At 41.7% G+C, this 13,349-nt stretch overlaps 1 protein-coding gene across 1 annotated transcript; it reads right to left on the bottom strand.

Moving 5' to 3' along the window:
* Nucleotides 1–2,816: 2,816 nt before the first annotated feature.
* Nucleotides 2,817–12,418, bottom strand: LOC131239284 (sterol 14-demethylase). Its single transcript, XM_058236909.1, has 3 exons — nt 12,271–12,418; nt 8,744–9,285; nt 2,817–3,941 (listed from the first exon to the last, which is right to left on the bottom strand). Exons 2-3 carry the CDS (start codon nt 9,209–9,211, stop codon nt 2,943–2,945), a joined length of 1,467 nt encoding a protein of 488 aa, XP_058092892.1. The 5' UTR covers nt 9,212–9,285; nt 12,271–12,418; the 3' UTR covers nt 2,817–2,942.
* Nucleotides 12,419–13,349: the final 931 nt, after the last annotated feature.

The raw sequence follows: 13,349 nt of genomic DNA, 5'->3' as shown, positions 1-13,349 counted from the left end.
TCCGGTATTCGGGTCCCGCGTAGGCTAGAAGATGCCGTTTCCCAGCAACTTGAACGGCCCAGGTAAATAAATAAATAAACAGATGAAGCATGGTCTGCTCATCAGGTTGACCACACGAATACAAGGAAGATAACTGATCGCATACCCGCAACCATACCACAATTGCTTAACGTCCTTCCCTCTAACATGCCACCTGTGTCAGAAATCAGTACCATGGAAATGGTAGGCCCCGCCATTAAGATTTCGCTTGTCGAGAATCAGTCTAAACTGATCACTTGGTGGCCCACACTCCACACCAGGATATTGAGTCAACCATAGGTTGTCCATTGATTTCAACAGTGTGGCCCCACCGATGAACAGAATGACCTGACTTTTGTCCTATTTGATCTTCACGGTGGGACCTACCCTTTTAATGGCCCTGATGCAGGTACCCTTTTAATGGCCCTGATGCCCTACACAAGTGGCATGTTACAAGGTGTGGTACCTCAGCTGTGCAGGATCAGTTCTGCATCAGGAAATAGACTGTTATGAGGAAAATGAGTAATGATCCGTGTGGTAAAATGTACACGTGTGAATTCCAACCGAGTTGACGGATTGATTTCTGGGCAGGTGTGTTCATGGCGGGACCCACCTAGTGAATGGCCCGGATTTCACACACTTCAGTCACATTGGAAGGCTAACACTGAATTACGTTTTCTATCTATTCTCACGAGATTTACCTCTGATGATCTCAATCTACATGTTCGGTTCAGCAGTTTGCTTGGTCCAAAGTCATTCCACATAGCACTAATTTTGTGGGATAGTACAAAACGGTCCTCGTCGGTCGATCAAAACCGTCCAATTCAAGACATCCTTTTCCTCGTGAAAAAATGGACCACTGGCTATTTACCATCCACACGGACCACACCACAGAGGGGAGATATTAGTAGATGGACCATTTTCATCCTGGGGCCCACTAGACGTGCATATTTGATTGCCAAAAGATGGGCCCCAAATTTAAAATAGTTGGGTTGAATAAAAGACACCATTTCTTTATACAGAGCACCGTATAAGATGCATCGGCTGCTCATCACGCACGCAGGTCACACGAATGGTTGAGACAAGTAGGGCCCACCCATGGATTAGCAGTCGCCCAAAATTTGCATGATCTCGTCAATTTTAGCCGTCCACACCATGGGCCACAAATAGAAATTTAAAAAACGATGGAAACAAAACTAATTTTTTTATACTCAGAGATCTGTTTTTGCCTGATCAGTGACCAAGTGCTTTTGGTTAGAAGCGACATAATTGGGAACATCCCTCTCACGTGGGAAAAGAGAAAACTACAAGTAATTGTGGATCATCTGCACCGCCCAAGCAGCAGGTTCCTTCCCCATTGATTGTCCATTATTGATATAAAAAAAAAACACCCCTCCTAATCGCCATCTGTCAAGGTGGGATTATTGTGCAAGGGCACCATACTGCCCTGGTTATTGTTTGGCTACCGTATACCCTCCATTCATCCCGGCCGTCTAATGATCACGGATTGTGTCCCAAAAAGCTCCAAGGGGCAATCCTCACCATCGCATCAGTGGCTGCAAATGCATAACTAACGGCCCACATTCAACTAGAAGAGTCCAGTGATCAGAGAGCCAAGACCAAAAAACCAATCCCATCCATCTGAGACATCAACGGGCAAGAAAAACAGGCAAATGTTCAAAGCTAATGACAACAAGAGCATCTCAACCAATCCTATCCATCTGATACATCCAATAGGCAATAAAAACAGGCAAAAATGTTCAAAGCAAATGACAACAAGAGCATCTCATCTAAACAAATCCTATAACAGAAGGAATAGCAAGCTTTGTACATGTCGGGCTTACGGATCTTTTTATCCAAACCGTCCTCCTCATGGGCCCCATAACGGATGGGACCATTCCCCCGAAAATCTCCCCAGTAAGAAAAGTGGTCTGCAAACACTCAGCTATCAATTAGTCATAATACTGGCCTGCATTCAACAGAGAAGAGGCCAGAGTTTCAGTCACAATCTCCCAACCTGGGGCATTTACAGGGTAGGGCCCAATCAGATCAGCAATCTGGTAAAAACAAGCCACAGGCCCGACCTGAAGAAACTGCATCAGCATTAACACCTAAATAGTAAATGGATGAAACTGAGATGAGATGCAATGTTCTCCCTGTGCCTAGTTTTGAAAGGCAAATATGGAAAAACAAAAGCAAACTCCTACAAACTGCGGTCCTGTCTCGTTCTTCGCCAGTAACGAGATGGCCAACAGGCTTCCAATTGGCGGCTGGCTTTGATTACATGTATCGATGAAGCCTATCAGCAATTGTCTTTTACTTGGTTTTCCTTATAATGACCAAACGGTTGTTATGGTTCAGAGCCGGCACAAAGAATTACTAGAAGAGATGAAATCAGGACAGTGCAAATGCAAAAGGCAAAAGAAGAAGCCATGCAGACAGTTTAGTTCTGCTGCTTTTCAGATTTCAGCTGACTTGAATTCATTAATGGCTGCTACTTTTGCTCCTTTCCAGTCCCCAGAGATCCTTACTAGCAATTCTTCCCCCATCTCTGAAATGTGAGAACCATTTGGTTGTTATAAAGAAGACATCCTAGTAAAAGACAGCAAGTGATGGGCTTCATCCATGGAATGATCATAGCTAGATCGACAACATGGAAACCTGTCAGTGGCCGTCTCTTACAATGTGTATATTTTCCCTGCAACTACCAAACGGTACTGCCGCTTGTAGTCCGTAGGGGTTTTATTTTGTTTTTCATAGTTGCCTACAAAACTATCCAGATAGCAAACACTGGCGAGTGAAGGAAGCTGGGATGCATTGATGAGTTGGACCACCACTTGGATATGTCTACAAGCCAAAAATCAGAATGACTGGACAGCAGAAATCTGAAAAGAAACATAACTAAAGAAACCAAGCAAACCCATTCACTCAACGGTGAGCTGCCGACGCTTGTAGCGAACCATCACCTTCCCCTTCACGCCCACGACCATGGCATTCCAGTCATTCTCTGGGAAAGGAGATACGAGCTCCAATTCGAAGTTTCGAAGCAAATGGCTCCATATCGCCTTTATCTGCAGGTATGCGAATGGCTCCCCGAGGCACCCATGCCTGCCACCGCCGAACGAAATGTAGGAAAATGCACCTGCAGCCTTGTCCTCTTCCCTGCCTGGTGCAAACCGGTCAGGGTCGTACTTGTCCGGGTCCTGGTAAATGTAAGGAAGCCGGTTGGCAAAAGCAGGTGAAGTGGCCACAATGTGGCCCTTTGGGATGTCATACTCCTTTCCTTCCCGCGTCTTCACGGTGAAGTCGCTGTGCGAGCTACGCATCAGGAGTATCAATGGAGGGTGGAGCCTAAGGGCCTCTTTAATGCACCGATAAAGAGTGTCCATTTCCGATAAGATGTCATGGTCAACCTTATTCCCGTGCTTTTTCATCAGGCTCTTCTGCTCTTCAGTCACAGCTGAGAGGTATTCCTTGTGGCGGAGAAGGTAGGCCCCAGTCCAGGTGGAGGTGATGGAGCTGGTGTGCTGCCCGGCAAAAAGGGCAGCAATGAGGAGGCCAGTGACCTCATTGTCGGTCGTCGGGCGGCCGTCCTTGTACTTTGACTCAATGAAGCACTGCAACATGTCATTCTCCGACTTGCTGGCACACTTACGAGAAGAGATGATGTTCGCGAATATTTCTGCGAGCTTCGCTCGGGCCCGGTCCCGGCGGCGGTGAGCAGGGATTGGGAGATATGGGAAGATGACACTGATAGGGAGCATGCCATTGTCGAGGTCATGGAAGAGGGCAGAGACATCTTCAAATAGCATGTCCCTCACCTCCCTACCCAAGAGGCATCGGCTAGCCGTCAAGATGATGAGGTGCTCCAGCTCGTATTTTAGGTCCACTTCACCAGTGTCGCCCCACTTTGAGAAGTAGTCCTACAAAATTGAGTGAAGAGGACAAGCAATCAGAACCGTGCTTGGGATAACCAGTCTTAGGCCACGACATTCTTCTGTAGAGCATAGTGTACCATCAGCACGAGGAATTATCCAGTCCTAATGCATCGGAACATGAATTGACCTGAAGTGCTCAATGTTCCACGATCCAGACCATTTATTTGATTTTCATCTATTAAAAGAACAAATCCATGAGATGGCATGGTATTAACTGTATGCACGTGGTTTTCTCTTACACAGTTCCATGACATGGTGCGCATAGAAATCCAGCATGAGAAATGTTTTATGCAATGCAGCTTGCATCATGGAACTTCTATGCAGCTCCCTCCTCACAGTAAAAGTGGCGATCATGAGTCATGAATCATGATAAGGACCGTTGATGAGGTGGGCCATCACTTAGATGTCTATAGGCCAACAAATTGTTTAGTTTTGTTGGTTGAAGGTGGATTGTTGCTCTGACCATTCCTTTGCAGGCCACTGATTGGATGGCTAACATGGTCCAATCTCCATTTTTGTGATATCGCATTTACAGATGTAGGCCCACCAGATCAACACTCCCAATCACTACATGTTTTGCAATGTGTATCATTTGGAGGGGGAGCTGCCTAGCACTTCTATGGTGCAACCTGTGTATTAGCATTCTTCATCCTGCAGATATCTAGCGCACTTCCATAACGCAAGTTGCATTGTAGCATTCTTCATCCTGCAGATATCTAGCGCACTTCCATAATGCAAGTTGCATTGTAGCATTCATCATCCTGCATATTTATAGAAGAACCAATCCAAAGGTTTAAAATCAGTGTATCTCTTATCATATTGTTCTCCACCAATACAGCCCCACACTGCCTTTATCGGGCTGTGGTTTGAGCTGATATAGCCATATTGTTCATGGGCTATACTAATATGTAATGGGCGATACGTACCGGTTTCGGATGATAACCCATACGGGCTGGGCAACCATGACTTGTACAACAAAGCATGACAAGCATCATACAATTAGAAAAGTGGTCAAGATCAAATGATTATTGGAATTCCTAGCCTATAACCGTCCGGTTTTTTCAAGCCATAGATTGCATGGTTAGAATCATCAAAGTGCTATCGGATATGTAGGATCATCCAATTGGCATAATTTTTGCACCATGGCTTGCCCCTAGTTGTATGAATAAATGAACAGTTTCAAATCACATTTGGTCGGCTCATGTGTCATTTAAGGGCCTAGGGGATGTTGCTAACCTCCCCATGATGGTGGGAATGTTAGTGTGTGCCCGCATGCACATGGACCTGCATACGCATGCATGTGTGCATGTGTGTGTTGAAGGGCCCGTAAAAGGTGACTATCAGATTGATTACGTATCAGTTCCACAGATCACTGAAGCTGACAGACTAATGATACAATGTCCAAATTTCATGTTTTACCTATTGACCAGCTATGTTTTAATTCCTTACTTTTCAATATCTCAATCCTATAGAAGCAAATAATGCGAGTCCAGGATACAAGTCTTTTCTTTGAAATGCAACTTAAATGTAATGTAATGCTTTGGCAATGATTCTAAAATTTTGGAAAGAAGAATTGCATTATACATGGGTGATTTCTTGCAATAAGTGACTGATTCTTTCAGTGACTGATTACTAAACCAAGGTTTAAGATATCAGCACCAGAGAATGTATAGTGCGGTTCCAAACAAATGTGTACTGCCATGGTTCGAATGACACACACCATATATCATCATGCTGCTGTAAATTTTGATGATTTTAAGTTCTGTACTGGGAATTAAAAACTTTAAAAAAAATTTTAAAAAAAAATAAAAAATGCATGTGATAACATACAAAGGTAGTAAGTGTTGAAAGGAAGTAGGCCCAAGCCCATGTAATAAGGCCCATTGTGCCCCTTACACGGTTTAGACACATACTCAAGCTTTATATAAAAGTGAGGAGGCTAGGGTTTCTATTGACTCTAATCAACTCACGTTCTCCACATTGCAAGCCCTCCATTGCTCTCTCTAAATGCATATAAAAACATACCAAGGCAGCCGTTCTCCACATAATACCTGACATCCATAACCCGCCACCATCGGATCTACAACCATTGTTGTTGGAACCGTTTTCTAATTCGGAGGACCGTGGTCGGGATCAGATCTTCTTTGTCAATGACCTGCATGTGCTATTTGTTGCTGATCGGATCTGCTTTGTGGGGCTTGGATCTCCTGCGTTTCCTTTTTTTATTTTTTTATTTTTTTACTGTAGCCATCAACAGTAAGAAAAGACCTGAGGACCTCTGGTGTAACTGAGCAAAACGTCTGTGAAAGAGTGGAATGTTGAAACAGGGATTCCTGTAGCTAACCCCACTTAGTTGGTATGAAGCTTAGATGATGAGGATGACGTTGACAACAGCGATGATGATGATGACATACTGGAAGATGTTTTAAACCATGACTAACGCCTTCTATAGACTTGTTATTCATAATTGTTCAAATGCAGCAGCTTTGGATATTTAGTGATGTTCGGACCAGTGATGCACATCATAGTTCAGATTCCCTATCTTTTACCATTCACCCTATTTTTGAAAAAGAAGATATGCAAGTGATGAAAGAATGTAGACAACTTCCAAGGATAAAGGCAATATCAAATCTCCAAAAGAAAGCTCCGGTTCGACAAACTAGGAAGTACATTTCAAGCTCCCAGGGGTAGAAGTATGGCTCTAGCTCCATTGACTTTGGAACATTTTATCAAAACTGTGTTTATTTATTTATTTACTTTCAAGGACAATGAACCCTATTAGAAAAGACTGCCAAAGAGGCCAGCAATAAGTGATCCTCTCATCGCTGCTGACAACAGACAGCCAACCAATAGCCATTAGAACGGAATCCAAAGACCCCACACCAAAAAGGAAAAAAGAAAAAACACAGCCTATAGCCAATCCAATATATACAGCTCTCAAAAGCCCATTGAGAAGAAAGTGCCTCCAAAGATATCGGTGTTCAGCTGGTTAGTAGCGAAGAAGAAAGTCTTGCCCGTTGAGAACTTACGGAATCGGTTGATCACCTATTCGTTCACTATCCGTTCATTGGTCAAGTGTGGTCAGCTCTTCTCAGCTCTTTCAACATTGCGTGGTGTTTCCCTTCCTCCACTGACAGCCTGATTAAAGCTTGGCTAGGGCCAAAATTGGGAAAACAGAAAACGATTATGTGGAGAATGGGTCTGTTGGCAGTTTGGTGGTCGGTTTGGGAAGAAAGAAATGGGAGATGTTTTTTAACGACCTCTAAATCTCCGGGTTCTACAATTCTGAGAGTCCACCAATTCCTAGCAGAATGGGGCCTTGTTTATCCCATTACTTAGCATGTTTCTATTTTGCTTTGGAGGTCGTTTCTCGCACTATCTCAGCAGGAGATTCCCTCTTTCTCTTGTATTTTGATCTTTTCTAACAGATTTTCGTCACTTAAATAAATAAATAAATAAATAAGAGAGCCCTGCCTGAGCTTCAAGCTAACCGATAAGGCCCTCCCCTCTCCAGTCCCCAGGATCTTCTATTCCTCTCTCTCCAGTCTCCACAATCCACATGAAATTCCAAAGAACACCATGATCCACAGAATCCCCTTTCTTCCATTGAACAGACTGCGTCGCTATTCAATCAACAGATCCTCAATAGATCTATTTGAATATGCACGATATCTCAAATTGAACAAGGAATAAATTCCAGACCTCTTTCGCTACAATGTAATGAATGAACAAATGATCAACAGATTCTTCTTCTTTTCTGCACATGAAACACATATTGGTTTCATGGAGGGTCTTGTTTTAAATTTTTCAATCCAGCAAGGATTTAGCTAAGTACCTACAAGTAAACCTATAGCCAAGCTTAAACCTGGAAACTCACCCAAACTCATCTCAAACCCAAGCCAGTGGACCGTGAAACATTCTAGAGGTGTAGGACCAACAGAGCTTAGGTCTGGGGCCACACCCTTCTATTTTTGAGAGGTCCCACTGAAAAGAAGAGAACGTTTTTTTTTTTTTTTTTCTTTACAAGGGAGTAACGATATTTAAAGTGCTCTCTAGAATGCAGAGAAAGTTTTCTGCATCCCAAAGAACACCATATCAATGGATCTCCGTTATCAACATTTGGTTGATTGGGTTTTCCTCATCTGATTGCCATGATCCTCAGGTCCATTTTGAAGTCTGTGGCATAAATTTTCCAATGAGACCTTGGCAAATCCTCAGGTTAGTTTGGATAAGAAGAGGAAGCGAATATGGAGAATGTCCATCCTCGCAATCTGGTGGTCTGTCTGGATTGAAAGAAACGGGAGATGTTTTGAGAATTCCTCAAACTCTGCGGACTCGGCCTCAGATAAGGCTAAATGTTTAATCTTAGAATGGGCTGTCATTGTTCCTCTATTGAAGTATTATGATTTCAGTTTTCTTGTATCGCAGTGGCGTTTGCCCTCTCAGCAGATGTCCTCTGCCTTCCATGCACTTTTCTCCTCCTTTTATAATATTTGTCACCTTTCCAAAAAAAAAAAAAAATGCTCTCTCAGCGGCTGACCCCAAGTAAGGGGACAACATCATGATGGTGATATGGTGATGGTGATCGTGATGAAGTGAGGCTACAGTTGTGTAATAAAACATCTGCAGTGTCCATCAAAGAAGGCATTTTACAATGGGAGAAGAGACAGGAAAACAAAGTTGCACATATGTGAGGGTAGTGCTATTCAACATGCGTGTGCATAAACAATCAAAGATCGTAACTCATTCAACTTCAGAACAAGACCAAACTCTTTGGAAAGACTTACCTCTGCCTCAACAACCATCTGATCTACATAGCCCTTCAACTTGGTCACCCTCAGAGACTCTGTGAAGAACCGAAACTGCTCTTGTCGCACTGAATAGTCAACATCAAAAACAACACCTGGACCGAAAGTGGGCACATTAAACTGGTACACCTCTTGCTGGCTAAGATCAGATTCTGGGGCCTTGAAAAAATGTGCTGACACCTCAGGCCCAATGAAAAATGTGATGTTCTTGTTCAAAAAATTCAATGTGAATACGCTCCCAAGCTTTGGATATTCTTCCCTAAGCATCACGACCGGGCCTTTCATAAACCGAGCAAGTCCCCCAAGAACCGGCCACGCCTTGACAGTAGGAGGGAGACGTTTCCTAGCCCTAGCAATCATAATGGCGGACATGACTTTTGCAAACACAATTGTTGCTAGAAAGATGAGGCCAGCATTCATGAACTTATTCTCCTTCAGTGAATCCATTGCTAAAAAGGTGAATTAAACCAGATTCTCAAAATTAAGCTGCGGAACCAGCAAAGAAAGGCCTTCTACCACAGCTGCTTTATCAGAAGGGTAAATACAGAATAAAAATCACAGAAACAGAAAAAATGTTTCAGTATGAGAAGTTCTTACAGAAAGACTTCAAATAAAATTCTGCAAAAAAAAAAGAGAGAGAGAGAGAAATAGTAATAATAGTAACAACAACAACAGGAGGAGGAAAAGAAAGAGTTAAATGTCCTAACGTATAATTTCAAAAAAAAACTCACAACGCAGCAAGAAAACTAAAGAGAAAGCACACATGTCTAAAGCTGTTTTGCTAGATCTAATTCAGTTAAAAAATGATATATATTTATATATATCGAGGCCACCTTATCTCAGCATACCAAAACAGAGGGGGAGGCAAAACTCTTTTCTTTCAAAGCCCCAAAATGCCTTGTTGGGGAACGATAGCCATTCCAGTTGGAAGTCTAGAGAAGTCGTAGAAACAGGAAATTTCTGGTTTTGCAGAATTTCCAGTCAAGAGTATAAATTCCTAGAACTGATAAGAAATTAAATAAATAAATAAAAAGACCAAAAGCAGTTTATGTGACTTGAAGCAACTTATCCCACTATTTGTTCTCAAAACCTAGTTTGCTAAAACCATACAAAAGTCATTAAAAATCAAATTAAGATTATTACTAGGGTAAACAGAACTGTAATAAAGAATATGCAGAAAGAAAAGGCAACCTAATTTACACAGATCAAAAGCAGGAAGCAAACCTGCCAATTGGTTTCATCAAATAACAATTAATACCAGCAGTGACCAGGAAAACTTTCTAGAAAACTAACAAGTGGAATACTGGAATCTATTTTAGCATATTGATTCCAGTAGAAATTTGCCAAAAAAAGTTGTAAAAGGCAACTCAAAAGAGCACAGTTCAGAATCTTCAGATTTTCTTTTTATCAATAACCACAAAAATTATAGTAGCTTAGTTCAGACCATTTATTGTAGTATAATGCAAGGTCTGCACAAAGAAAAGCAAACCAGTGCCTAACATACAAAGAACAGACCATAGCAAAGGGAAAATTGCTAACCAATTTCAGTGAGAAATTGCAAGAAAATTACACAAACGCATTGAAAATTGTGGAAACCAACCAGTGAACCTACTTGAAAATTCTGCAGAAAGGAAAGAAGATCACAAAACCGAACATGTGAATATCAAACAGCAGCAGAATATGAAACTACTAATGGACTTGAGAGAGAAATATTTCATAAGCAAACCTTGTAAAATTGCAGTAAAACTCGATAAAAGCAGTTCAGATCACAAAATGATAGCTGAAGATTAAAAGAGGAGCACAAAGCAAATCTACCAAGGGATTATAGAGACAGGTTTCCAAAAAAATACAGAAAAACTCTGATACTCTGGCAGAGTGTGATGGATGATCCACATGCACTTAGAAATTGCCACATGCATTTAGAAATTGCACATGTTGCATATGAGTAGTCCAATTAGGTTGTCCAAATTATGTTACCCAGTGTAGATGTCTCATGAACCAAAAATTGAGCTTATATGATTATCTGACCATCAGATTGGTGGACATTTATTGGACAGTTAACAATGATAAATATATAACTCTCCCATTTACACAAACAAATGTTCACGAGCTAGAGGTTAGGATTGTTCAACCAATTTGATATTGGGATTTTGGATTTGCCCAGTGGTCCACACAATATATTCTGTTTATTTGAGTTAATATATAAGACGTGTGCAGTTTCTGAGTGCCTGTGTATCAAGCGTCATACACAGCCTCATACACAGCCTGAGTATCATATATAACTCCTTGAAGAAAAAACAGTTCAGATCACAAAAGAGGAGCGCGATCCATTTACCGTTACCACCATACCAGGCAGATGTAGATCCAGTTATGTAGATGCTTCACCTCAGAAAACATTGAGAGCCTAAAAAATCATACTGGTCCAAAACTCAGATGGGCCACAGCACAGGGATAATATTGAGAGAGAATGCCCACCAATTATTAGCATAGGGGACCCACCGTGTTGTATATATATATAATCAAAGCTGTTCAGACGATTCATCCAGTCCTGATGAACAGGCATGCCAAGATTCAGGCTGTTTTCCGACCCAGGCGAACCCCTGTGGAATTCACGGGTAGGCATTCCCTTGCAGTTCATTCTCTTTGCAGCGGCCAGCATGAGTTTTCTATCCCACTGAGGTTTGGGCAATAGGGATTTTCAGAGACAATGCATCTGATAAACAGGTTGGATGGTGAAAATGCATCGCGTCGGCCCCACATCTGCCCAGATCACACACCAAGAGAAAGCATACAGAGATCAAACAAGATATGCTAAATTTTCATACGAAAAAATGATAAACTTGCCACAACAGAAAACAATCAGATCACCTTAAAAAATAATAATAATAGTAGTAGTAATAATAATAATAATAACAACAACATAATAAGCTAAAGAGGTTGCCGTAAAACGAATTCATTTAAATACTTTTTAGTGAGAAATCGCTAAACACTCTTCTTAAGCTATTTGAAAGTGAATATGAAGAAATTGTGATTAAAAGAAAAAAAGAAAAGAAAAGCAGTTCAGATCGCAGAAAAAACTAACATATAGGTATAAATCATCATCAGAAGCCAATCGCTAGAATCCTCTATTCTAATCATTTTAAACGGATCTGATCTCAAAACGCTAGCCTATGAGTATTAAATTACAGCATCGAGAGAGAGAGAGAGTAACAACAGTTCAAAGGAATCCGAGATGCGAAGAGATCAGACAACAGAAGAAAACAAATCTGCAGAGATTCGAGAAAGATGCCGTCCGAATACTCCGTAAAATCGCAATTTCCAAGTAAACCTCACTATATTGAAAGAGAAATAGATTTTTTTTATGCGTTCAGATCTCAAAAATGCAGGTAAGAAATCAGAGGAAAAGCACATTTCAGATCATTTACTGAAAAATACGAAAAATCTGCAGAAATATAAAAATAAAATAAAAATAAAGATTGAACTCTAGGAAGGAGGAGAAATTGGACCTAGATTCGTTAAAATCCGAGCATTTGCGGCGGAGACTGCAGCTGCTGCATTTCCTCGTCGCCTCCGCAACAGATAGAGAGAGAGAGAGAGAGAGAGAGAGAGAAGGGTTTGGGGAAGATGAAGATTAACTGTTCGGTATTTTATGGACGAATGGGATGAAGTCCGGAGCTGAGAAAAGACTCTCCCACTCTCGTGTTCGCTACTTTGTCACTTGACCCCCTCTCGCTTAAAAGTACGAACCGGTATTTTAAAACCGGACGGTTGCGTCGATTGGACCTAAAGCCCCACTTTCACGGTCCGGGTCGTAAGGGGGCGGATTGGATACTACCCTCCCCAGTACAGGCGCGGATTGGGTACTACCCCACGGTCCCACCATGGCGGTCGCGGTCTGGGTGGACCCCGTATCCACGGACCTTGGTGGATCCCCAACCGTGGGGCCCACTGTGATATACGCGCCTTACATCCACACCAGGGCCTAGCTATAAAGACGGACGGTCCGATCGGAGGATCTGTGGGGCCTACCATGATGTATATGTTTTACCCGTGCCGTCCTTTCATTTTAACAGATCATTTTAGGGCCCCAAAACGCAGACAGGTTGAAGCCCCAAGTGGACTACACCACAGGAAGCAGTGAGGACTGATTTACTACCATTGAAAATTAACTAGGGCCTACCATTATGTTTTTTTGCTATTCACATAATGTCACATACACCTGGGAAAACATGAATATCAGCTCTCCATACATGTATATCTTCTCAACGTTGTGTTGTTTGCCAAACATACTTATCTTCTCAATAAATCAAAACTAAGATAACTTGTTTGTAGAATTAGTAGCTTAGTGGTTTATTTTAAACAACTTATGAGCCAAACACCTTTAGAATGAAGGAATTAAGTAATTTTAAATAAAAACTACTTATACTTAATTATAAACCAAACACAGGGATATTCAAACCGCACAACTCTTCTCTTGTGAAGATACAAACATTATAGGCTGAAATGTTGTCAAAATCAATATCCAAATCCATTTTGTTTTCGCATACTTCTCATGTATATTTTATCCTAGAATCAAGGGATACAT

This window comes from Magnolia sinica, chromosome 3, assembly GCF_029962835.1.
Source record: "Magnolia sinica isolate HGM2019 chromosome 3, MsV1, whole genome shotgun sequence".
In the NCBI taxonomy this organism is placed as follows: Eukaryota; Viridiplantae; Streptophyta; class Magnoliopsida; order Magnoliales; family Magnoliaceae; genus Magnolia; species Magnolia sinica.
Note: the sequence above shows the minus strand (reverse complement) of the source record. Positions and strands in the feature narration are given on the sequence as shown.

Bases quoted from the DNA above. Each gene is read 5' to 3' on its own strand.
- LOC131239284 (XM_058236909.1), bottom strand. From the start codon at position 9,211: ATGGATTCACTGAAGGAGAATAAGTTCATGAATGCTGGCCTCATCTTT. The intron at 3,942-8,743 runs GTAAGTCTTTCC...TCAATTTTGTAG, and splicing joins AGATGGTTGTTGAGGCAGAG to GACTACTTCTCAAAGTGGGG.